The sequence below is a fragment of the Leuresthes tenuis genome, unplaced genomic scaffold, assembly GCF_036924035.1.
Source record: "Leuresthes tenuis unplaced genomic scaffold, fLeuTen1.0.hap1 SCAF_21, whole genome shotgun sequence".
NCBI classification, from domain to species: Eukaryota; Metazoa; Chordata; class Actinopteri; order Atheriniformes; family Atherinopsidae; genus Leuresthes; species Leuresthes tenuis.
The window spans coordinates 27915846-27942309 of NW_027325375.1; the positions used below are offsets into that span (position 1 = coordinate 27915846).

At 39.9% G+C, this 26464-nt stretch overlaps 2 protein-coding genes across 4 annotated transcripts in view; both read right to left on the reverse strand.

Moving 5' to 3' along the window:
- LOC140280172 (glutamate receptor 3-like) overlaps positions 1 to 3279 on the reverse strand; it is a 73859-nt gene extending 70580 nt beyond the window's left edge. Inside the window, exons 1-2 of one of the 3 annotated variants that reach the window (XM_072375460.1) lie at positions 2829 to 3276; positions 2199 to 2357 (exon numbers count right to left, since the gene is read on the reverse strand). In XM_072375460.1, the coding sequence (XP_072231561.1) occupies positions 2199 to 2357; positions 2829 to 2916 (247 nt within the window). In that variant the 5' untranslated portion in view covers positions 2917 to 3276. Of the gene's footprint in view, positions 1 to 2198; positions 2358 to 2828 lie in introns of all 3 variants that reach the window. The other 2 variants (XM_072375461.1, XM_072375462.1) reach the window with 2 other exon arrangements.
- Positions 3280 to 13943: 10664 nt separating this feature from the next.
- Positions 13944 to 26031, reverse strand: cchcr1 (coiled-coil alpha-helical rod protein 1). The gene is made up of 19 exons (XM_072375254.1): positions 25711 to 26031; positions 25131 to 25419; positions 24863 to 25030; positions 24620 to 24737; positions 24211 to 24405; positions 23872 to 24035; positions 23630 to 23744; positions 23365 to 23466; positions 20161 to 20304; positions 19967 to 20077; positions 19757 to 19863; positions 19558 to 19670; positions 19408 to 19480; positions 18095 to 18213; positions 17796 to 17984; positions 16282 to 16383; positions 15968 to 16104; positions 15762 to 15894; positions 13944 to 15644 (listed from the first exon to the last, which is right to left on the reverse strand). Exons 1-19 carry the CDS (start codon positions 25778 to 25780, stop codon positions 15547 to 15549), a joined length of 2547 nt encoding a protein of 848 aa, XP_072231355.1. The 5' UTR covers positions 25781 to 26031; the 3' UTR covers positions 13944 to 15546.
- Positions 26032 to 26464: the final 433 nt, after the last annotated feature.

A 26464-nucleotide genomic window follows, 5' to 3' on the forward strand; every position in this document is an offset into this window, starting at 1 on the left:
TGTTGGCTGCAGTGCATGATTGGCCTTTCATAAGTTTGTTTGTTGACTTTTATGCAGTCTTTACAATGAAAGGGAACAAACTGTAGCCACACACAAACACACTACAGCTGGACTATGGCCTTCCACACATTGATCCTCAATGCCAATAACAGAGTCATTTGCCATCAGGGATTTGTAACAATCATTATATATTAACCCAGCTGGAGGACAGCTGTGTTGTCCTGCTTTATTCCAGCTGGAATCCATACAACAAACACAACAGATGATCCTCTCATTAAAAAGTAAAATCTGAATCTTTTAAATTCTTTCACTTGTTTATTTCATAGTAAAGAGGGATTAACAAGCCTTACGTAGTCCCAAAGATCACCAACAGTAAGCAAATTCAACACTTCAGTCATCTTAACACTTGCTAATATTAACAAAATTGATGATGCGAGTTGTCGGAAAGCACAGCAATGACTGGTCTGAAATTCTTGCCAGAGTAGAAATGTGTCAAATTCTAATCATCACATTCTTTGCTACATCAACACCTGCCAAGCAAGCCGGGCATTATGCAATCATGTCTGCTATAATAAGAATTGTGTAGTCTTCAAGCTATTCCTCAGTTAAAACTGACCTAGCAACTCTGCAATAATGAACTACTCTCTAATCTTTAAGCTTAGCATGCATCAGTTTATCACGCTGACATTAATCCTCCCAACTATCGTGGGTTTCTTTCTGTCCTTTAAGAGAAACCATAAGCTTCTTTCAAAAACAATGGATTTAGGTTTAGTCAGTGTAAATTCTAGCTGAGGACAACTTCACTAATTTGTGCTCAACCTCTGACTTGGACAGTCCAAGCACATGATATGGATGTCTTTCTCGGCACCAACTCCTGAAGTGCCCTTGAGCTGGGCACTGACCTAACAGCTGCTTTGCTGTAATTACTCAGCTGCCGACAGTGCAAAGCTGTAGTTGGACAGGGCAGCGTCATGGTGTGAGTGTGTGAATGTGTGTAAACCTGAGCCCGCCTGCAACTTCTCCCCAAGGCTGCTGCGTGCAAGTTGTTGGTGAGCGCTGCAACACTCGCCAATAATACATTACCACAACACTTTACGGCTAGCTGAGGGCCCTTACTGTATGAGCTGAAGTTCTGTTCGAATCCCCTTTCTTTTAAAAGCCTCATGCTCTCGTCATTAGGTGACACAGTCATGTATCTGGTAGCTGACAGAGTTCAGAGAGCTGCTGCTGATCTTCAGATCTGAAGTGTGAAGTGCAATTGGTGGGAATATAACAAATATTTTTTTCCAGACAGAGCTCAGTGTCCTAAATGGCAGAGCAGGGACCAGTAGGCCAATTATGAAGCCATATCGTGCACCACAGGCCTTCTTGTCAAATCCATCATGTTTGTGGAGACGACTGCATGGATTATAATATTTTACAGTTATAAAGGGCTAATCAAAATCTAAGGTGTAGACAGAAATATCCACAACACATTGATGCTGGTGGAACCACATGTGATAATCATCATCAAAACCCCCTGACATCAAACTGCCTGATTCAGACATTGATGGCATAAAAACACGATTAAATGCAAATTTTTATTTTTTTCTTTGATTAAATAAATAGCAAGAGCCAACGGTTTTTCACTCACATGTCTAGTACTTACTTTTCTTTAATTTTCCATCTTAATCGAAAAATTTGACGTTATATAACGTGAAATTAACACTTTATCCCCCAGTTATTGTTCAATTTGTGATGTGAAGCCTCATAGTCATTAAATTATCAACATAAAACCTTTTCATTTCAGTGTCTTTAAAACAATCCTGACTGTGAATAATTTATCTGGTACTACATTCACACATGACAATACCCGCCACACAAATGTTTTATCCCACGTACAGTCGTGTTGAGTGCTGCTCATCAGCTTCTCTAGAATTACTGAATTACTTTTTTCACAAAATCTCTGTTCAGGCATGTTCCATCATCCAGATGGAGCTTTTTGGACGCCATAACAGAGAAGTTAGAGTAGAGGTCAGACACCTGGCACAATTTAGTTTTTTAACGCCCATTCATTTGAATCAAACACCTATTTTAGCTGATAAACGTGTGTGTATGTTTCTGGATGTTCCTCCCATTGAGACAAACAAATAAAAAGCTTTATAAAATCTAGAAGTCTACAGTCTTAAAAACATAATTACCAAAAAACAATAACTCACAGGCATGTGTGACGGAAAAACTGTTGGAGGACTCCAAGTTGTCAACATTGTAATTGAGGTGGAAGGGTTTTTCTGACACATTCTGGTTGGTGTTGTACAGCTGGACAGCAAACCTGAAGGCGCTGTGCTCCTGAACTGTGGAGCGCATGAACAGTCCACCTACAGGAAAAAGAAATGTCACACAGAACAGCGCTCTAATTAGTCCAAAACCCAGAACACGCTATACTCCACTTATTCTAATTCAAATTTGCATAAGGACATGACTTCCATACAGCTTAACTGCATGCATGCATTGGATGTATGTTTAATTCTAGTATCAGTCAGATTTGAAGAATGAAGCCAAACAATGAGAAACACTAACACTAAAAAACGCGCTGCAGATTCTGAAACTGGCGCTATGACAAATAGGATCAACTCTATTTTTACCAAACCGCCCACAAAGACACTCAAAAACCCACAATCCTGTGTGTTTATGAGAAGTAGCCTAAGTTAGTGACGATTTAACCTCAAATAAAAAGAAAAAGGGGTCAAGAAAAAAAACACACACAACTGACAGATCGCGACTTGTCCTATTTAGACCATGTGAACAAAGAAATGCATGATGTAGTCAGAGCATCTCTTGGAACTTACCAATGTTGATTTGGTTTGGAAAGCCAGCCAGCGAGTCCCCTAAAAAATTCAGTAAAACCAGGATTGTCGCAAATGTGCGATTCCACATTTTTCTCCGAGAAGTGAAATCAACTCCTGATCTGTGTGTGGCTGAGGAAAGGCAAGAAGAACCATGTACACAGGCTTGGACGCAAAGAAATCCACAAGATGCGGCGTGTCTCTCTTTCTCTCACTCACTGTGTGCACCCACGTTGAATCTGTGCCAGCGCAACTGCAGCGCCAGCCCTCTGCTGCTGCTGCTGGAAATTTAAAGCCAGTGTTTTATCTCAAAGATGGTGGTGGTAGAGGAGGAGGAGAGGGGGAGCGGATCTCCTTAGTGTGGATGAAGACCAGTGAAATGGGCCACAGCGTGAAAGAGGGGAAGGAAGGAGCGAGGGAGAGTGAAATGTAGAGGGAGGGAAAGAGGGCGTTTATCAAACTTGGTCTGACGTTGAATTATAATAAGTGCAGCCTCCAGTCTTCCTCGTCACGTCACTGCAGAGTTGGTGTGTGAGGAGGTGCAGTCACTGCTTGGGTTTGGTGTGTGTGTGAGTGTGTGTGGTGCAGAGCCAGAGCGGAGCACAAAGCCACGAAGTCAGTGGGGACAAACAATATACTGCTGACTTGTGACTGCATGTGTGTATATAGGCCATGTATGCATGCTATCTCTCCATCCATCCATGCCTTCCTGTTGTATTAATATGTGTGGGTGCGCTCATGCAGCAGCAGTCCTACACACTGGCAGCACAATCCTGCGCTGTCCCCTGCAGGTGTTTGAGAGCAGGAACGGTAACTGTGGGAGCTAACGAACTGATTTATCTCTGTTAAATCACTGCTGACCTAACTAATGCTACATATTAGGATCCTAATTGACTAAGCTCTATTGGTCATTACAATTAGATTAAATTGACCATCAGTTTTGTTGGCAACCGGAAGGTCGGAAAAACAAATGCTGCAGAAAAAACAACAAATCAGCAAACTCAGAAAGTCTAACTTTTTTATTTGGGGGGGACAAAAGACTAGAAACATTTCACAACAATTTAGGTTAACCTTTCACATCAATAAGTTAATTGGGTATATATATAAAAAATGACACACAAAGTCAGTTGCTCAAACTCTTAAATCTGACCCATGATGGCATCCTGTAAGAACAAATAGTCTACAATTTAAATGTGTTTCTCAACATAAAGAATTCTAAAGAATATTGTGGGTTATCATCCGTTATGGTACATAGACAGCTGGAACAATAGTGTGGTTGTGATATTCAGCTCAAAGACAGCTCTACTTTAAATGCATGTATAATTCTGTAGAGGAGATCACTACATGAGTTTACATGTACTTCTCAATCATGGACACTACATCTTCAGGGCTAAGAGGAGAGGACCATCTGGCTTGTTATCAGCATGTGGTTCTAAAGCCAGCATCCATGATGGTATGGGGGTGCATTAGCACACATGCAGTGGGTGATTTGCACATCTGTAAAGGTACCATTGATGTTGAATAAGACATTCAGGTTTTAGAGCAATGCTGCCATCCAGACAATGTCTTTCTCAGAGAAGGCCTTTCTGCAACTATAACGACATCATGAATTGGTAGGAAGAGAGTTAATAAACAGGTAATAAACTATCATGGTTGCAAAACCAACGTCAAAGGAGGAGCTGAACTGTTGGGCAGATAAAATCACACCTCAAGCAAGAATGGGAAAATGACAGACAGACAGACAGATAGATAGATAGATAGACAGACAGATAGATAGATAGATAGATAGATAGATAGATAGATAGATAGATAGATAGATAGATAGATAGATAGATAGATAGATAGATAGATAGATAGATAGATAGATAGATAGATAGATAGATAGATAGATAGATAGATAGATAGATAGATAGATAGATAGATAGATAGATAGATAGATAGATAGATAGATAGATAGATAGATAGATAGATAGATAGATAGATAGATAGATAGATAGATAGATAGATAGATAGATAGATAGACAGATAGATAGATAGATAACAATTAATATGTCATCAACATTATTATTCTCTGCCATGGCTTATGACTTGTGCGACAAGAACAAGGATCATGCACTAAAAATCACTGCATCAACAGCACAGTATGCTGTCACCTCAATCCCCCCAGATGTTGACAGTCAGATAAAAAGCCTGCTTTCCAACCCAGTGAAGTTATAACAAAGCTACTCAGTAAAAGCTCTCAACTGCTCTACATTTAGAACCAACTCAGTCACTCCTATATAAATGGTCTGAAATCTTTGCTGTAATATCTTGGTTACTACCAAACAAGGCTAAGGTCACAGTAAAGCTAAGTGGATAAAGGTATCCACTAAAGGCTTACAGCTGATTTGCTGTTGTATTGCACTATAGTATGTCATTTAAAACGCATTCTGTATTGTATGCTGCAGTAGGCTGAAAAATATGATCTATACTGAAATACAGTCAATGAATTTCACTGCCTGAACTTAATTCTGTGTCATCTTTTATCTATTTAACGGCATGAAAGTCCAATGGCTTTATTCACTCCAGTATTGCTCACTGTTATAATCCAATAAATGAGCTGCAGAATGAGCTGTATGATGTTTATGAATGTGTGTAAGGAGTGTGTATTTAGACTACTGCATAACCAGCACAGCAAAACAGGCAACACAATCTGTGTTTATTGATCTGGATGTGATTTGATGTTTGGCATACAGCTATTACCTTTTACAGGAAGCACTGAGAACAACTGCACTGTAATTAAGTTCAATTTCATGAACAAAAATAGTGTCAGGACAGCGTGACCTTTTTTGCAGACATGCACCTCGGTTAGTATGTCATTTGCAGAAATGTTTTTCCTGCCACTTGAAAGATTATGCAATTTGTCTCAGTGCACTTAAGCTTGAACTCAGGTTGTTTAAATGAAACGATGACAAAACATGCATTTATTTTGTTGTGCAATGTCTTGTTGCCACAAAGACAAAAAAGATTCTGATTCATTTAGCACAAGTGTCACCATAACTTCAACTGATGAGCACAAAAGTATAACTTGTCACACACTGAGCTTATATTCTCCTTGCTACTCAACCAAGAAAGGTTGTGTACAAGAATTATTGTGACCTATTTAAGAAAGAAGAGCAAAGCCCCTCTCAATTTTAACAATTAAGTCCCATTTCAGCAGTTACAAATCTACTAAAAACTCATCTTATGTGATGGCAGAACCAGACTAATCTAAATGTTTGTCACAAGTCTCAGTTCCAAAGCAATATGTTATGAGTGTGTCAAAGGAGTTCAACCTCAAGAGATCTTTTTTTACTAAGCACGCTAACTATGCTTGAAACTGGCCATTGATTGAAAAATAAGTAAAATAACTGATCTATTTTTACAAAGAAGAAAAAAAAACATTGAGAGTTAGCTGCATGCTGTCAAGTTAGCAAAAAAGAGAGATGCTTTCTCTGACAGTACATTTCTTACAGGACACAACCCTGTCTCTGTTACACAATGCAATGGCCTGTTATAATATTGGGGTAATTCAGCTGTACACAACTGAAGAAAAAGAAAAAAAAGTTCAGGAAAAGGAAAACCTTATCATGCCTGGTCTTAATTTAGTGGAAGTATCAGATTGGTTGTTTTTTTTAACTTTCTATTGCTTTCAACAACTGTAGAAATTTAACAGTCATGGATAAGACGAGCCTCTGGTTTGACAACAGTAACAACTGACGCTCGATAGATTACATAGTAAAGGCCAGAGAGCTAATGATTATCAGCGATGCCAACTCAAATGCATTCAGCAGGAGAGTCATGGGCAGTTTTTACATTAGAAGCTGCACATTCATGTACTCCCAGACAGGAGATGCCAGGTAGAGATGTCATAGACAGAGGCTGTCAGGACTGCCATCTTCGTAACAACAAGCACAACAAACACGAGGCAGCTTCTCCTCTTGCTTCTGCTGTTTTCTCCACCAAACTTGTGCTAACTTCTTCTCTTAGCTTGTGCTGCCCTCTCACTTCAGCAGGCCCTTCCAGCACATGCACATCAGCTGCATGTCTCCAGTAGTCACGACTGGTTGCCCCAGCCTTCTATGTGAAGCATATGGGCTGTCTGACCTCGCCTTTCTGTGATCCATGCTCTTAAGATTCAAAGCAGAAATCCCCAGCCATAGTTTTGACATCAAAGAGGGGCTTTAAGGGTTATGTGTGTATTCTGTAAGCTCAGCAGCACCCTCAGTAATAATGTGAAGTTCAAACTGAAGGTGCACATTAATAAAAGCCCAACACAGAAACCCTTTAGTAAACCATACACCCGATGTTAAGTCAACTTTTAAGATGCAGCTTTACCTTTTAAGATAAAAATGCAAACTATATCAAAATCATAGATAATATTTAAAAAATAGTAACATTTGATGAAAGAAAACTGGAATAAAAGACACTGTTGTTCCCCAACATTACTGAAACTACTGCAGTGCAATTAAAACGTTTGAAAGCATTCCTATTTGGCTTTCCTGAGCTGGTTTCATTCATGCCACTGAGGCTTTGTGCACTGATTCTCCCGTTTTACAGACTGCAACTGGAAACAGTTTCAACAGGAGCTTCAAGGCAAACATCTGACAGTATTTTAATAAGGATGAGAACTGAGGTGAGCGTTTATGGTATATCATACTGCCTCTGAAGCACACTGTGGACGTGCTTCCCAATTTCCACCACGGCAAATGGGATCTGCTCAGGGAGCCTCTCACTCTGTGATGCACATCCTCTTCAGCCACATTCGACTGACTGCAAACGTCAGCGGCCCGTTTAAGTACTTCCTTTAATGTTGAAGTTCAAATACATATATGAGACATCAAACACATGGTGTCTGCAAAAAACAGCACAGTGTGTTCTGGCATCGCCTAAAGAGGCGAATGTGGCCATGTGATGATAAACACATACAGAGGATGTAAACATCAGCTCTGTGTTCAGTCACTGAACGTATGCTGTGTTGACTGGGTGGTGTAAATCCAGCCCGGTCAGAACACAGCATGCACATTCAATCACCTGTGAATACCAATCTATCCATTTCTGCAAGTGGTAACCTTGATTTATATATAGACACGGCTTGTTATAACCCACAGATATATGCACACAACTTGTAAGCCTGAGGGAGTGAAGTGGCCTAAATACAGACACATCCTGTGTTAGAATAAGTACTGTTGTAAGAGACCACTCACTTACAATCAGACCCATCAGCCAAGCAGTGATTATATCATCAAAAATGTCAGTCTCTGAATCTTTTAAGAGGAGTCCGGCAGCAGAGTTTCAAACAAACTGAAGATGATTTAAAGATGATTGTGCCATGGAGTCCAAATATAAAGTCCATAATGGTTAACTGGATACGAGGTATAGGCAGTTATGGGAAAGTCTTCAAGTAACCCAGTTAAACATCAGATTACACTCTCCAAAAAACCTAAAGAGACGTATCAGCTAGTTGCTGACAGTAACTGGTCCTCTTATTAACTTTAATGATTCTTTTAACAGAATAAAAACTGCATTCAGTTTACTGTGGATTTACAACAGTATCTTACTCTATGATGACATTTAGAGATGACATTTATATTTCATTCCTTGCATGTAAACCATGAATTATTAACAGTAGATTACTCAAATTAAGCAGGCAGCGTCTCTTCCATTCATTTCATTATGTGTGCACTTCAGTTGTGTTATATTTAACTTCTAGTTAAATCAGAGAGGCCCCACTACCATGAGTGCAACGGCTAAAACTGACATAGTGAGTTGGACCCAATAAAATGCCAGTTTGTCTGAAATGTAGAGATCGACATGGCAACAAACTTGATCCAATAAAGATATTTTGTGCTGCATTCCTGCATTTAATGTTGTCTTAATAAGAAGTGATCATAGATAAATCTCTGGACTTCTAATTGCAATCCTGACATTTCAACTGATTGGATTAATTATCACCACTAAAAGCGTTTTTTTTTTTTTATAGCAACAATGACAGAACTATTGTTTTTAATCACTTTAAAAAACTTAATGAAGTTTAAAAAAAATGGTAACATCAGTGAGAGTAAAATTACATTAAATCTAGTTATCCTGCTGTTACTGTAATTAAATAGATAATGAGCAGATGCACTGTGTAAAATATCTTTAAAATGATGGTATTTCTGCTTATAGATTTTCTTATAAACACAACACAATACAATACACACTGATCCATGGAAACATTTAACATAGCCTTACCATTTTATCGCAGATTAATAAATCACACAGTTACATTTGACATCTTTTCCATTTTACATAGTCACCTACTGTTAATCCAGTATATAACTGCTCTCCAGACAGTTTTATTCCACTTCCAATTCTGCTCTGCTTTGACTAAAAACTCACAAGCAATACAGAACGTTCTGAGATAAGAGAAGAACAAAACAACATCTGTCAGGTAGAGTGTTTGACAAATTAGTTAGAGTGAGTCTATATTTCATCTGATATCTTATTACTGTATTACCAGAAGAAGCATTAGCATATCTGTTGAAAGAAGAGTTGCCCAAAGCAATGTTTTAATGTGCAGGTCTGAATCACAGCGCTTTGTCATCACAAACTTCATTTCTTCACACCAAAAACTGAAGGCTATTGTGTGCAGAATTACGTCAGTGAACTATTTCTTTTCTTTTCTTGCTGTGGTGAAATACTGAAATGGAATATAACTGAAAAAAAAACATATTAGCTATCCAATCAAACTATATGTTGATTCTCTCAAATAACAATTGTCTTTGGAAGGCAATGCAGTGCCTGGATCAAGTAAGAAAGAAAAATTATTAAATAAAAGTATGTAAATCTTGTAATTAGGAAGCTTTATTTGAGCAGCATGTTGGGAACCAGGGAACTAAGGTGCCAAAGCACAGATGAATATTAATGTAAATTTGATTAAGCATTTCCACATTTAAAACTGAACACCCCGGAGGCAAAGTGCTCACAGAACAAAACAAATCATCAAGGCAAATTTTAATTACCAGTGTTGTGTTTTTCTGCCAGATTACAAGTCAAGGACCGATATCTTAAACGATGGGACTAACATCCCACTTTATGCCTGCATTGATATTCTCTTTGAAGCTGTGGAGGGGAAATATGGCTCAACACACCATAGGATATTTTCAAATTTGACATTTTACTGGTGAGACAAATATCAAACTAGAATTTTCAGAAAACAAAGTATGAATAAGACTTGAAAGCTTTTTTTTTCTTCCACTGATGGGAAACCTACAAGAGGCAGATTCAACTTTGATTGGGCCATCCATCCATCAATTTTCTATACCTGCTTTATCCGTCACGGGGGGGCTGGAGCCCATCCCAGCGGTCAGCGGCAGGAGGCGGGGTACATCCTGGACAGGTCGCCAGTCCATCACAGGGCCACACAGAGACAAACGAGACAAACACCCACACACGCTCACCCCTAAGGACAATTTCAGAGACACCAGTTAACCTAACATGCATGTTTTTGGACGGTGGGAGGAAGCCGGAGAACCTGGAGAGAACCCACGCATACACGGGGAGAACATGCACACTCCACACAGACACAGACTGGACACAAATACTACATCATCTCTATGATCCTTTAAAACAAGTAATAGCAGTTACATTTTTAAGTTGGACAGGATTGAAACTTTGACAGCTGATAATTACATTTGGGTTACTGTTGAGACGTCTCTCAAAGTGTGTTTTACTCCCATAGTGAGCTATAGCGTGCTACACCCTCCCTTCCAAATTCCATACACTTCACTTTTATTTATGAAGGTGTTCTACAGAGAAAAGCTAATAAGTTGATTTAAAATCCAATAACGCATAAGTCAACACTGGTATTTAGTTCAATCCAACCTAATCCAGTTCATTTAAAAATTCATTTAAAAATCTGTAAAAAGTAGAAACCTTCACTTCGACATAATCCTCCATCGTGAGCTGCAAGAAGTGGAGAGAACTCCCATTTAACAGGAAGAGACTTCCAGCAGAAGCAAACTCAAGAAGGGTGGCCATTTATCCAGAAAAAAAGTATTTTCAGCCTGTAATGAAACTTATATTTTTCATCTTTATTTGTAGGATTCATACATGTCAGGCTGTTTATTTGTCACCCGAACAAAGGCAGCAACAAAAGGCATCCTTGTTCATTCATTTGTGCATCTGGTAAACATGATCAACATCTTACCGCTGCGGACAAAATTACTCTCATTACCTGAGCCTGAACTGAAATTACATCTCCAAACAAGGTGACTGATTGGCACAGGTGGAGACGTTTCCTGCATAGATGATGCCATGTTTACCATTTGTTTCAAAAAGTCACCATAAGTCAAATATCACTGTCCAATATTATGTGTAAAACAGGCTTCTGCATGTGGCTTCACTGTCTTTTTCTGTTGATCTAAACTGTTGCGGATTGTAAATCATCTGTTGATAAGAAAGTTATTAATTAATAATAAATGTGTTATTTTGTGGGGCTCTTCTTTAAGTCATATTCTCTACATTTGTCAACTCTTCGAATCAAAGCTCTGAGGTCAGTAGCTCTGCCTAAAGCAAAGTGACATCAAAGCAAAACATATTAAAAAAAGGAAAAAAACTCTGCCATCCAAGGAAAATAGTGTAAAGCGTTTCTGTTATATGAAAATTGCACAGCTGACTGCTGTAACTGCCCCAAACAATGCCCCAAAATAACTGCTGCTTCTATAAATAGGGTTACTTGGCTGCCTTTTCCCACACAGCCACTGAAGCTGCTCTTTTACCCTGCAGCAAGGCCTTCCACAGCAGTGCACAATCATCATCCAGGCTCTTATTCAGCATGCAGCTCTGGTGGTCGACACCCCTGACTTACTGGATCACATCAACTATGACACACAGTAGCTTCCAGTTTGTTCTGACCTCCATCCCTGCTAGAACTCCTCAAAGAAACTGACAAGAAAACTAACAAAGATACTGTATTATGGGTATCTTTTTTAATACATCTGAATATCAGTTCAAAATTATGCATTTCATCTGAATTCTGAGGATGTAGTATCTTATTTAATTTTATTTTAAGTCCAGATTTTAAGAGTAATTATATATTTGTGGTAGAAAATAGGAAGGATAAAAGCAGGATGCTCCATTTTACATATTTAAGGAAAGGTTTAATGTCCCAGAGAGAATATAAAGTGGTAGAAATTCCATCTTTTTCCAGTAACTGGATGAGACTAACTTGATTGAGGACTGTTCCCAAGAGGACTCTTCTTTAGGGACATCTGACAAAGTGTGACAAAGTGTATTGCAGGCTGTGCAATTGCTTGCTTTCACAATACTTAAAACACAAGAGTTTGACTTTGGATTACTAATAAGGAGCACTGAAAGAAAACGCTGACCGCAACAGAGAAAAGCCAAAGTCCCTGTGTTTGTGCCCTAAATATTAGTGCAGCATAATCTTGCTGTAGGACAGTGGTCATTTCTCAGTGGGGTCAGCAACACCAGCCTTTCATAGTCCCAAGATAACCATCAGTTTCTTTGCAATACATCATAAATATTTCATACAACATTTAGCAATAATATGAACGCGAATCATTCAGCAAAAGGGCAAAAGGCTCTCTATAATGTCCATGCAATGGAAAGAAGACTTAATGATAGTGCACTGAGACAAGACAGACGCCTCATACACAATCAGGCACAACAGTGCTTTGCAGTATATGTCGATAACGGCATACGAGTCACTTGAGCCAGAGCTGCTTTGAGGTCAGAGGTGATTTCAATGCAAATTCTCCATCACCTGTTTGTTCAGGTAATGCAACAGAGCAACAGTGCTGCAGTACGCTCCTAAAAGTATTTCACCAGCATCCTTCTTAAACATAGCTGACATCACAACAATTAAGACCTGATTGACAGAGGAGTCCTTTTCGTTACATGTGCATGTGAATTGGGATGTGCACTTCAGTTATGAAAGTTTCCCCCTGATTGTTTTTCATTGTCTTCATAGTGGGAACTAAGTCCTCAAAAATGTCTGAGCTCTGCATCTGCAGCTCTCAGCTTTGACAACACTGCCCTCTGCTGGTTGTAAAACGCACTAGAGGACACGCGGCCGGAGTGCGTCAAACCTGGAACAAACACCAGCAAACACAGAATCAATATGACTGATATTCACGATACTGCTTCTGAGATTAATGTTCAAAGGTGCTTGATATAATATCAAGAACACATGAAAATAATAACCACTGATTAAAGAAAGAATACTGAAAATAAAAGATTAAAATGATAATCAGTTGACTTTATATGCAGTTCCTTCATTGCGGCATTACTTACATGAAGTTAATTCGACATCACATCCTGAACTCTTGCACCAAATATACATAAAATTCATTATTTTTTAAAACTTTAAAGCTGATGCATTGATACTCTGAAATGATTAATCACCTCTCCAGCTGCGAGTGCGTCTCTGCAAATTATCTTTAAGCAGAAAAGTCGAGATTTTATTAGTACTTTCACTCTCCCGTGCTTCTCCATTATGTGGTTTTACCTAGAGGCTTGAAACTTTGAACTGCTGCTAAATTTATTAGAACTCATGACAACATGACGAATAGCACAATTATGTGGTTCATCATGGTGTTTATCATCATCAATTTCATGACTGCTCAATAAAGGAGTTTCAGATAGAAAATAGTGGTTATTTGTGTTGTGAAATCTTGTAAACTGTTCATGAAACAAAGAGAAAATCACTGTAAAGTAAGTCTGGGGAACTTGTGTTTACATTCGTTCTGTATTATTATGCTCAATTGAATGTAAAAAGGCACCTTAATCTCAAATATAGATGCTTGTTCGGATGGGCTTTGGTTACACGCAACAACATTTGCATCATAGAAAATACTTTATTACAAGCTTCACTTAAAAACTACATGTTATTCTTGTTAAGCATTTACAGCAGATTCAATGTTTTCTGATGTTTAGCTCAACAAACAGTAGCTTCTTGGAGCTTCTGAGGTATCAATGCTGTCCACCTTTGGTGTGAATAACCCTTTCCTCACAAGTTGATGCAATTTCCTGAGGTTTCATTCAATTTCTGACATGCTTAGATCAAAATAACAAGCGACACCACAGCAACTCCTTTTTCTTTTATTAAGTATTACACCTTTATTCAAGCGGATCATTTTAGGGCATGGTGTGACCCACTCTACTCCCCTTGGAGCATGATATTCCAGTATGAGAGCCCACACACCCCACTGACTGGAAACTTTCCTCTCAAACACATATTTCCCTCGTGTGCAACTGGACCGTGGACAGACAAACCGAGCCCTCTTTTCACGTTAAAAGTGTTAGAACAGGCACTGCAGGACGTTGGACTGGTGGGACATTTGTAGACTCTGTACTTCCCCGTTGTTTTGTTTAAGTGTTTATTGACCGACATTAAGAGCTGCTGCTTATAGACAGTTTTCTGTGTCAATTCATTACAGAAGTGTGTGTGAAACGAGGGGGCAAACAGCAGGGCTAATCCTGGTTTGTTGGTAGAGACAAGTTTCTAAACAGAGACGACAAGACTGTTAAATGTACCAATCACACCCCAAAAAACAGTAACAATAATACACGGCTGGAAAATGAGCCAAATACTATGATGGGATCAAATATCTTGTGGATCCAGGCCAGAAAGGGAACAGATTGACTGCGATCCAGCGAGTCTTACAGACAGCAACGTCTCTGCAGTGCCCACAGAACATAATTATATACATCTAAAGACATGCAGGCATGTGAGTTTTATTTTGCATAATCAAAATGACTGATTGTTGTCATGAGCTGTGTTGGGATCTGGTCATTTCTCAGTATATTTGATAATGACAATATAATTGGCCCTAACAATGTAATCAGTTCAAGCCACTGTCTCAGCCTAAGCTCGCTGTTAGGTGTGTTGTGTTTACAGCAGCTGGTAATTCAGTTAAATGTGGCAGGTTGTAAAGTAGCTTCGTCATGAATGTTTTCACCTACTGATCCATAACACCGTCAAACAGGGAGAGGACAGCATCAGCAACCAGGTAAGATCGTTGGGAAACTTACATTTTCCACCAGTCTATATTAAACTGAACTATGAAACAGAGTTTCACGGTTGAGATTTCATTCAACAATGAGATCTTTGTTTTTTTGCACCCTGGCTGCACACGCATCCAGTAATGTTTGCTTACAAGAAGCTCATCAACATGACTAATATTTAATCAATACTCGTTTTCTAAACTGCTTTATTGATGGTGCGTTCATAAAAAGATGTGAAAATGCAATTTCTAACTTCTGACTGGACAAAAATGAAGGAATTAAGGACATAAGGGATAGGATATAAAACACTGAACAAAGTGCTGTAAGAGCATTATTAGCTCTTTTATGTTAAGTGAACTATATAACTAATGATGAGATTTGATGTTAAAAGCAAAGCAATAAACGGGAGAAAAAGAGTTTCAACTTCCCACTTCCGAGGTTCAGCGAATGAAGCATCATCTGAAGGTGAAGCGAGGTGGAGGTAACCAGAAAACAAAGTGGTGTAATGTGTACAGGCAGCCTGAAACAAAATGCCAGGATCGTCTTTTCTCTGAGTTCATCCTGGCTTCAGACACCTGAATATATGTTCTCAATCACAGAAATCCATAATACATCCCCTTTAAATGTGCGTTCGCTTGGCTTCAGTGACTCATCTTCAGGTATTAGCTCTGCAGGCTGCCTGATGACGGTCTCACGCCATCGGTCCCTCTTCCTCCGCAGAGTCCTCAGAGCTGTTAACCACTGCAGCACTGAGCGTGCTGAGCTCCTCCAAAACACACAGCAGTCTCTCTGAGAGGATACAGACAGGCTGCTCAGTCAGATCAGTAATACCTGTGTAAATGTTTGCAATTAACCAAAATGAAAAATGGGATCTGAACCATGCAGAATTAGGACGTTCATCACCACCTGGAGGACGATGCACTGCTGCTTCTCCAGAGCACGTCCTCTCTGAGGGTTTCTGTTGATTTCCAGAGGCTGCAGCGGTTTGTAGAGCTGTTGTGTGAAACTCTCTCCTTTGTCCTTTTTCTGTTCCCGTCACCTGGAACAGGCTCACGTTAGAACAAACAAACTCAAATTGACACAAATTTGTTTCGTTTTAAAAACGATCTCACAGGAAGAAAGTTTTTCTCCTTCTCCGGCTCCTTCAGTTGCTTCGTCAGGACTTTGTGCTTTGCATGTGCACTCTCCAAATGTTGAGTCATTTCATCTTGTTTCCGTGCTTCTCTCTGAAAATGCCGCAAAGTCATAACTGAAACAGACAATACAGACGAGCCATAAGCCACAGGGACATGCTGTTATATCATGATGCTATATACTGTCTAAACAAATCCAACCGTATTAAATCGCAGCCTGCATTAAAGATATGACTTTACTCCCCCATGTTAAGCTGTTGTGGCCTGAGGCAGCACAGTGCTGATCCCAATACCTGCTTTGGTGTGCTCTCTCCTGGCTGTATTGACCTGAACCTCCATCTCTCTCAGTTTCTCAGCACACCGGTCTTCAATTTCAGATACTCTCTCTTGCAGGGCTAAAAGAACAGAACAAATACACTTTAAGGGTTAGACTGAATTCACTAGAAGTGCATAAAACACAGCAAGAAGCTCAGAGAAAAGCACTGTGAAGTCTTTTTAAAAATCACATCGAAGCCTCCAGTTCATTCCTTGTTTCCTGCGTTTCCCTGTCCGTGTGACTCATGTTCAGTAACCTGTGTGAGTGTCTCTGTTGTAGCATTCTCACACTAAACCAGCTCCCTTACTGCTGCTCAACCTGCACACCTGCCTGCTTTCCTTCGACTCATCAGCTCAGCAGTATATCATCTGCAAATCTTCATCCACTCGTCCCCAAATTGCCGTTTTAGCCGGTGCGGATCACCACATGCCTGCCTGTCAATCAGTCACACTCGTACACCTGCTCCACTGAGTTCCCACTGTGACCCAGTTTGACAGCTACAAACCTCTGATATGATCATCTTTATTCCCGAAACTCAACAATTATTGTCTTCTTATTCTTTCTATTCTGAGTCTGAGTGTTGAGATTGGATGAGTCCGTCGACTGCAACGTAGAACAACTGGAAGAACACAGTGAAGTCATTTAAAATGTACCACTTTAAATTAGATCAAGTGTGATTGTGATGTCTGCATCATTTAAGGGACAATAGAAAATGCTTCGGTACATGTCCAGCGCAAAAGAGAGAGGATTATTATTGTTATAATATTATTATTATTATTATTATAGATTATTTAACAGTGAATGAGCAAAGTTCTCACTCTACATAAGATGGGAAGCGAAATAGAGCTTAAAAGATAGAGAATACTGTATTTAACTTCATTTAGGGTGTATAATCATAAATAAAACATTTGTATTTTTACAAATGAGTTGTAAAGATATTCTGTACCAGCCGTGTGAAATGGAAACAGCGAGAGTTTAGAAACAAGGAGGCTAACTGAAAAAGTGACAATAATTCTTCTGCCCCCAACAGTCAAGAAACAAAAGGAAGAAAAAAGAAAAGATCAGTTCAACTAAATGCTCATAAAAATGTCCCTGTGCTTTTACGACAGCAGGATTTAATGGTCTTTTCTTCTATTTTATTCTGGCCATTAGATGCACCTGCAGATCCTACGTTCAACACTTTCAATATGAGTCAAAGGAAACAAAGTGCACAGTATGAAGAGGAGGAATAATGACAAGCAGGCCCTGTTTTAAGTTATACTTAGAGGTCTGAATACATCTTAAGAGTTTAATGCAGTTTTAAAGTTATTTTCCAATCAGGTTGAATGTTAAACTTAGTTTGGGTTAACTTGTCAGGGGAATCTCAGTAACTCTCACTGAACAATTATAGACTGTTTCCATAAAGCTACAGCTCTAGTGGGATTGTAAGAGAGTCCTAAGGACCTCTCTGAACAGGTAGCTGTGCAGTTCAGGAGCAGCTTTTTGTCTCACCCTGCTCACTGTGCTCTTGCTGACGGAGCAGTTCACAGCGGAGTCTCTCCAGGCTGACGTTGCTCTCTTCCAGCTGGGCTTGGATCTGCTGCAAGTTCTCCTCGGCCTTCTCTTTACCGGCTACAGCCAGCTTGACTGCCACACAGCCCTGCTCCATCTCCTGCTGCTGCTGCCTAACTTTACTCTCATCTACGGGTGAAGTACAAGATGAAATGAGTCACAGACGCTTGTCAAAACGATAGCACATGAAAGAAAACCAGACAGCGCATGATAGAGCTGACACCTGTAAGTAGTCTCACATTGTTCTTTCAGATCAGCCAGAGCTTTCTCGATGAGCTCTGGGGTTCTTTTGAGCTCCTGAGCGAGTCTGTCTCTCTCTTCACACACCAAACTGTGCTCTATCTGCAGGTTTGGGATGCTGCGGGACAACAAAGACGAAAGCAGGCAAGCTGAGAGTCATATTTATATTGTATGATAAAGAAGAAGAGCCTGAAAGTGACTTTAGACACAAACAACCGTACAGTGTAAAGGTCTAAAGCCACCCCTCATTTCTTTATATCAGACTTCAAAGGCAGCAGACTTTCTTCTAATCTTTTAAAGTGCTCTTGAGCAGTCGCTCTTAATTCTTTTGAAGGTTTTTTGTTGACTTCTTTTTCACTCATTTTCATAGAAATGTGTTTTTTTGTTTGTTAAGTTACTTAACAATAACTTATGAATCATTCAAGCATAAAAAAGGGACCTAACTCAAGGGATGTACAAAGATACGAAGGCATAAAATAGCATTTTCGCTCCAACAAGGTGATTCTAAAGGAGTCATTATCAAAAACGTGGCGTATCTCAGCTTGGTGTGCAGCGTGTCCTTGAAATCCATGAGGAAAGTGGAATAAAGAAAAGGCAGGCCTGAAAAACTATCTACAGCAGATGAATAAAAAAGGGAAAAAAATCCAACAAAGACCTGACACATAAATTGAGAGATGCGTGTGACCTTCAGCTGATCCAGCTACTGTTCACGGAAGCCTCATCAGAAATAACCTCCATTGTGAAGGGTGGCTATCAACAAGAGGTCTTCTTTAAAGAAGGGAAAGAGGGATGACATGCTGAGCTGTGCCAAATGACACAAGAAGTGGACTGAAAATCAGTGGCAACAGGTCTTATGGAGGGATGAATCCTCCCCAGAGCCCGGACCTCAACATTATTGAAGCAGTGTGGGATCATCTGACAGAGAACGGAACAAAAGGCAGAAAACATCCAAAGAAGAGCTTTGGGATGTCCTTCAAGAAGCCTGGAGAACTATTCCTGAAGACTCCTTAAAGAAATGACAGAAAGCTGGTCTCAGAGGGTTCAGGCTGTGTTGGAGGCTTTAAAGCTTGTTGGAAGTGTACAAACTCTGTTTTGCCTTATATATCATATTTCTAATTATACCTTTATTTAATAATAAGTCCCATTTTTCTAGAAATATGTAAAGAAATGCAGGGTGGCTCAAGACTTTTGCACAGTACTGTTTAATATATCCATGATACTTGACTTTGCTGTCAAACTGTGATAGATGCATGCAATCATCCCCATTACCAACCTTATAACCCTGTGAAAAATGATAAAACATGACCTGTACCTGTCATTATTCTGCTCTGTCTGTTTACAGGCCAGCTCAATTTTCTGCAGAGCTGCCCTCCTCATGACCAAACCTGGAAAACAAAACACAAAAAAATAGGATGTACATTCTTTACACGCTATGCTGCCTGCGCCTACAGTGTGTCTGTACCTTGGATCGTCTCCACTCTTCTTTTAGCAAAGCAAAGCCTCTGGATTAAAGTGCTGAGCCTTGCTTTTGCTGCATCCACTTCTGCCACCTTACTTTCAAATTCCTGACTGAACCTGTGAGACAAAGGCAAAACACGAGTATCATCTGTAGTTAATTACAGTTTAAAATAATAATAAACTTTCGAAGGAAATCATTTCACCTTTGCACAGCCGCGCTGAGGGTTTGAACATCGGCCTCAGCTTTCTTGCTCTGAGACTTCCGCTCTGCATTCTCATTGTGAGCTTTGGCCAAGTTCTGTTTCAGTGTCTGGGAGGAAAAACAGACATCCGTTCATGCCTTCACCGCTTCCATTAGCAGACCCAAGTTTATTGACAATAATGGAAATCACATCAGTTGCTCCGGCGCTAACCTCCTTTTCCACTCTCTCCAGCTCCAGCTCAGCTGCCCTGTCATCCAGGCTGTGTTGGAGCACACTGGCACGGTGCTGCTCCTGCTGAAGCAGCTGCTCCATGGATCTCACCTAAGATACACAAAAGCAGTGTTAGATCTCAAACTGTTACATTACATTTGACGGTACCTTACAAGAGATGAGTGTTTTCATACCTCAGAAAGAAGTTTTTCCTTCTCCGCTCTTATCTCGATGTCCTTTGAACGGAGCTGGACGCATAACTTGAACACTTTCTCTCTCCACAGCTGAAGCACCTGAAGGCCCTTGGAGTCATTCATCACCAGTGGGTCTTTTGAGGCCTGTTGAATCACAAATGTATGAAACATACAAACATAAATCTCTTTAGTAAATGCTCTATATGCGTGTTGAGAGTTGTCACACGTTTCCAACTGAACTAACTGAAAACGAGCACCATTTCTCCTCTTTTCCCAAAAGTACAGAACTGTACAAATATTTTGCATACCAAAAGACTAGATGAAATGTTTTCCAATGTAATGAGATTAATATATTTAATCTTATTCAAAATGCTCAAGTATCAATTCCCTGTGGCACATTTGTGTACAATATTTCAAGGTATAATGGAGGATGCCCCAAGAATTTAAAAAAATTAATTGTGATTACTGAAAAATGACCCAGAGATTAGGGGTCTTTGGATGAATATAATTACAGACCTCCTATGTTTCCATTGCTGGTACTCATGACGAAGCAAAGTACAAGGAAAGTATTTCCCCCCCTAGAAGTGGCCTCAATCAGAAGGTGGCTCTTTTGACTCTTTAAGCACTTAACATTTGTAACTGGTCGATACTCCCAAGCCTTTAACTTCAGGCAGTTTCTCATTCAGCCTCAGTCAACCTCTACTATAACTGTTGGGTTTTTGTTACAGTCTGTAAAGCCAACATTCAAACGTAGCCATTTATGCCCAGTTCAACCAGCGGGGCAACAACAGAGAGGTCAAAGTGATTAGTGCTGGTTGGGAAAGCTTGAGAGCTAAAGGGGGGAGAGAGGGGTGGATTGTGAGAACAAAAGAGTGAACCAAGAAAAAAGAGAACAAACTTCAGCACAGGAAGGTGTCACTTGTGAGACTTTGTGCTTCAGAGAAACCTGAAACGCTGACACAGAACAGCAGGGAGAGGCCTTGTTTATTCACACATCAATGGACTAATTAGACCAGTCTTTAAGAACTTTAGAGGCCAATTGAAATACAAATAAACGCTGTCGAAAGGCACCTTTTAATTCCTTGAAAACCATCACAGCGACTTTCAGTACTGAGTATTATTGGTCTGAAAATGCAGCTATCTTGATCCTGTGTTACTCTTCTGTCAATTTAGGCTTGAAGACCCAGAAGAGGCATTTACACAAAGGTACTTCCAACAAAAATACAGAATGCAATTACTGCCAAATCTAATAAAACAATATTCTATTCATAACTGAACAAAGAAAACATATCAAATGTTAAAAGTAATGGGGCAGCAAAAAGCTAGAAAAGTAAGTGTTCCTAAAAAAGAAACAACTGGGTGTAAAGGGAGCGTCTCAGAAGATGGACGGAGGTTACTGCGTTAAATGCTCAGAACAATGTTCCTCAGTGCAAAACTGTGCAGTCTATTCAGCAGAATATTCCATCATCTATAGTCCATAATATCATCAAAGGACAACAGCACAACAATGTGAAACATCATAGTGCATCTATCACAACAGCATGGCTTCACAGTAGAAGAGTCCAGGTGATGGACAGGCAGGACCCGCCTGCAGTTCAGACCACCAAAAATTTGGTGCATCCTGAAAAATAAGATAAAGAAGACCCCGGAGTGTTGGGCAGACAGCGCCCGATATCAGACTGGAAAGGACAGCATTCCTCTCCCAAAGCAGCACCAACTGGTCTCCCCAGTTTCCAGTACTGTTGTTAAAAGAAGAGGAGAGGCTGCAGTGGTTTTATGTGCTATTGTGAGTAATTCTGGCACCAGTTTAAAAAGCAGTAGGTGAGTTTATTTCCCATTAATTTAATTTCCCACGTATTTATTTTCCTTGATAAAAAGAGGAATAATTCCACTGAAAGTCTGTTTCTGAACAATAACATATAGGCTGCAGTTAGAGTTTGTTTCACCAAAAGGTCATTTAAGGATATCCCAGACTGACATCTCTGTGCTTTAACTGTTGCCTGCAGCTTTGTGAATGGTTATTTCAAATCATAGGGCTTCAGGATCCTGATGTGTCTCTTTTGATGTTGTTTTTTCTTCAGCAAGCCCATCCTCATTTTGGCTGTATGGTAGGCTTATTAGGACACATATTTGCATCCAACTACCTAAAAACTGCCTGCATATATACAGCAAGAACTTCTATTACAGGCACTTTACACGTGACTGAATCTTTGAGTGTGCCTTTCTGTGATGGGAAATTACATATTTATAGTTTACCAGGTACATTTTTTGTTTGCTGTGTCTGGTACTTTATGTGAGAAGCCGTACACCTTTTATTTGCTGTGATGGGAAATTACATATACGTGTTTGACTGAGTGCTTTCTTTTTCTGCTCTGATTGGTGAGATAATCTACATGAACACGTATTGCAATTTTGCTACAACACTCAGTCCCACTCGCTGGAACTGTTTCAGAGCAGGTTTGGTGACATTCACAATGACAATGTGCACTGTGAGTGGATCCTAGGGGCGAACAACCTCACCATTTAAATGCAAAGATGAAGCTCTCACCCGCAGGGCCAGTAGTATAAATGTGAAATTTTTAAAATCAGGAATCTGTGGGGGTCAAATCATCTGTTTCAGGAGTTTTCCTTGCATCAGATAATAGCTTTTTATGACTGTGTGTTTTATTGCAAATGTCTAATATCGTAGAATGAATGTAGGACTGATCAGACTGCTTCTTACAGGGCTCTAAACATCTAACTACTGCATATAACAAATCATTGCAAAACTGTACTTTTAAGGGCTCTTCATAAAAACTTTACCACATCTCTGAGTGTACAGCTGGAATTCAGTTATTTGCCATTAAAATGATGTATCTAAGCAAGATGCAAACAAAAGACACCTGCAGAGTAATTGCAACACATTTTTTTTAAATGGAGCACCTCAGATGAAGCATCCAGCAAACTGAATTATTTAAGGCTTTGCCAACTTATCTGACATTCTTCCTTTCTCTGGGTTAAACCCAGTATAGACTGTAATTAAAAAGGATCGGCTGAGTGGACTCTTTTTAGACCTTTTTTCAAGGAAAGACTCTTTAAAACGTTACAGCTGGTTGGTCTGCAAATAAAATCGGTTATTTAACCTACAGGGAGTCTCAAGTGCTCAGCATCTGATATGTGCAAAGCCTTTCTTCCATCCTGCCTTGCTAAGAAAAAACACTTTACCATTTTCTCCTCTTGTAGGGCGAGTATCTCATTTGCAGAGTGAAGTCTGACTGTTAAAAGCTCTGTAGCCGTCTGAAGAGATGCTTTCTCTTTGTTCAGCCTCTGCAAAATGTACAAAATTGGAACAGAGAAATGCACATAATGTGGTGAATTTGTTTCTCATTTCTTCTTCCTTCAGACGTGTGAAAAAGAAACAAAGATTAAAGCCCCATGCAATAATTTCACAGTAAGTTAATTCGATCAGAAAAGTTTATATTGTCTCCACCTCAACGGCTTCGTTTAATCGTTCCTTTTCTCCTTTCTCCGGGGCAAGCTGGCCGATGTAAATTCTGAGGCTGTGCAGTGTTGCAGATTGTGTCTCAAAGGCTTGTCCCATTTGGCTGAAAAATAAACCACATTATCAAAATGAAATAAGTCATTTTTTAAAAAAGGAAAGAAAATCAGTAAATCTGCCTACAAAGTGCTTTAGATGCTTAGCTTTCGGAAGTTTTAGATTGAATACGGCACCTTAAATGTTCTCTCAGGCCATCTCTCTCAGCAGATACCTCCATCAGGGTGCTTTTTAGCTGCAGCACTTCTGAGGCCATTAATTGAAGTCTGTCCTGTAGTTCACTGTTTGTATTTCTTGCTGCATCTGATTCGATACAATGGGACACATTCATCTGCTGCAGCTGAAAGTGAAGAGAGGCAAACAAGGACAAATTTAGAATACAGACAAATAATAAGATTATACCTTATTGATCCTCAGGGTGAAGGTCTCACTTCACTTGCTTTACCATCAGCAGAGAGCTCACCATAATCTATGTATAAAATGGTTTATATTTCCTCTTAGAGACTGTCGCATACCTGCACCTCCTGTTTCTTCTTCATTTCCTCGAGCTGTTCCAACAGCCTGAGAGCCTGCTGTTTGGCCTCCTCTTCAGCCTGCAACCTGCTCATTTCATCCTTAAGGGCAAGCTCCCCATACTCCTCTTTACTCTTCTCTATCTCTCTCCTCAGCTTTATTATTTCCTCACCAGACTCTGCTCTCAATTTTGCAAGCTGCAACAGACAGAAATATTTAACACGGAACAATCTTTATCTTTTAAAAACAAATCATAGTGAGGCTTGTTGTAATTAAACGTGAAAGCGATTGGAAAACCTGCAGTACCACAACACTAGACAACAAACCACCAAAATTAGCTACAAAATGCCAGAAAGTCTCAGGTGATAATTGTCTATGCAAGTGTTGAAATCAGATGTCAGTAAACATTACCTGTGTGCTTATTTTCTCCTTCTGTGCACTACTGAGAGTGAGCTCCTTTCTGATTTGGCTTAGCTCAGTCTTAGCCTTTGCTAGTTCACCTTGCATCATTTCCAACTCATGGCTGTGTCTGTTGTACAAAGGTTATCCCAAGTTAGGTTTATTCAAACATACGTATTGCTTAAGCAATAACGAGAAAGTAAGGCCAAATCATTGAATGATTTGACAACAAAATGACATGAACCAATCTGGTACCTGCTCAGCGTTATGTCTTTGTCTCTTATTTCTTCCCTGTACCCCTCAGCAGTCTCCTTCAGGGCCTCAACCTGCCCCTTCAATCTTTCAGCTTCAGCTTTGTGCTTCTCTGCCTCAAGCCGCCACTCTGACTCCTGTCTGGGCCACTGCTCACGATTACCTGTAGATCTACATTTGAGTAAGATGAGCTGTTAGTACACCCATAATGCCACATGACTCATCAACAGTAATTACATTTTTGGTCAAAGAACATTTCTGGTGGATATACCTCATTCTGAGGTCTGTGCGGTGATCTTCAGTAGTCTTTCCTCTTATGCTCTCTCCTTGTAACATCATGATCCTCTGATTTTCTTTCCTCAGCTCCATGATTTCCTGTTGAGCCTGAGTGATGGCGAGCCATGGGTTGGCGGGGCTGGGCTCTCCTGATGGTGCTGATGTTAAGACTGGGGTTATCCAGGAGATGGGTGGCGCTGGGGTCTGAACAACTCTCTGTGCTCCAGCAGATTGGACACTCGATGCAAATTGCGACGGAGGCACAAGGTCCCCCTTAATGTTACCTAAGTAACAGGACATGATGTTTATGTGTTAGCATGCATTAATAAGGTTCCTGTTAACACAGTAAAACTTTATGCAACTCAACTTTCGTTAAAGTAACATAGATAAACGTTACCCTTCAATATCTGTTGATTATTAGTTAACACAAGAGCTGACAAAAGCAGTTTAGATTAAGGTTAAGCGTTATAACATAACTTAAGCTATAGCTAAAACGTACTTTTGAAGTCAACATTAAGGTACAAGGCGAGCTAAGGGCAAGCAAAAGTGCAGTTACCATACAACAAATAACTTACTTGAAAGTGCTGGTGAAGTGAAATCAGTGGGTACTATAAGCCTTTCCTTTCCGAAGTTGTGTTTCGCCATGTTACTGATTATCACTGTATCGTCAGTCAAAAGTTTATTTTCCCGCGAGTCACGTCATCTGCCGTTACCTTAGTTACAGGTTACAATGGCTTCTCCAGATCTGTTTTAGTAGTTACAGCTAACGTTAGCCAACTTCGATTAATGTCCAAACCACTCGTCAGTTAAACCAAAATCTCATTAACAAATCCGGTGATGTATATACGTTAACTTTCTAACGACAATGTAGAATATTACAACCAGAAAACAGCGTGGTGCATTATGGGAAAGTGAGAGGAAGCAACCCGAAAGAACTATAGGGATTCCTTTTCCCAAGATGTTGCCTTGCAGGGTGTTTTTCCGTATAGCCTGGCTTTCAGTACCTAGCGCACCACTGCATTACCCCTATTTGCAATCACTGAAGTGCGGCATTTACTAGGAGTGCATAAAACCAGTGCACTGCCTGAGTTGTCTGTTTTCTTGTTAAACTAAATTTGAGGCTATAAAATCGATAACACAGGTCGATCGTGAACAGGGTGTGGGTTTGATTTTCTCAAGGTACTGAGGATTTGAGAAGAGATCTGTGGTGTGTAAAAAATCCGAAAAACTGCATGAAACATGAATAGCTTCATGTCGGGATTGTTTACAAAATATTTCAGTTACTAGGTGCCGACAATGAAAAATAGGCACTTGAAAATGGCAGTGGAG

Excerpts from the sequence above, each read along its gene's own strand:
- cchcr1 (XM_072375254.1), bottom strand. The coding sequence starts at position 25,780 with ATGGCGAAACACAACTTCGGAAAGGAAAGGCTTATAGTACCCACTGAT. Across the intron at positions 23,745-23,871 it reads GGCCTGAGAGAACATTTAAG|CCAAATGGGACAAGCCTTTG; the intron begins GTGCCGTATTCA and ends TTTATTTTTCAG. Across the intron at positions 16,105-16,281 it reads GAGAGAGCACACCAAAGCAG|TTATGACTTTGCGGCATTTT; the intron begins GTATTGGGATCA and ends TGTCTGTTTCAG.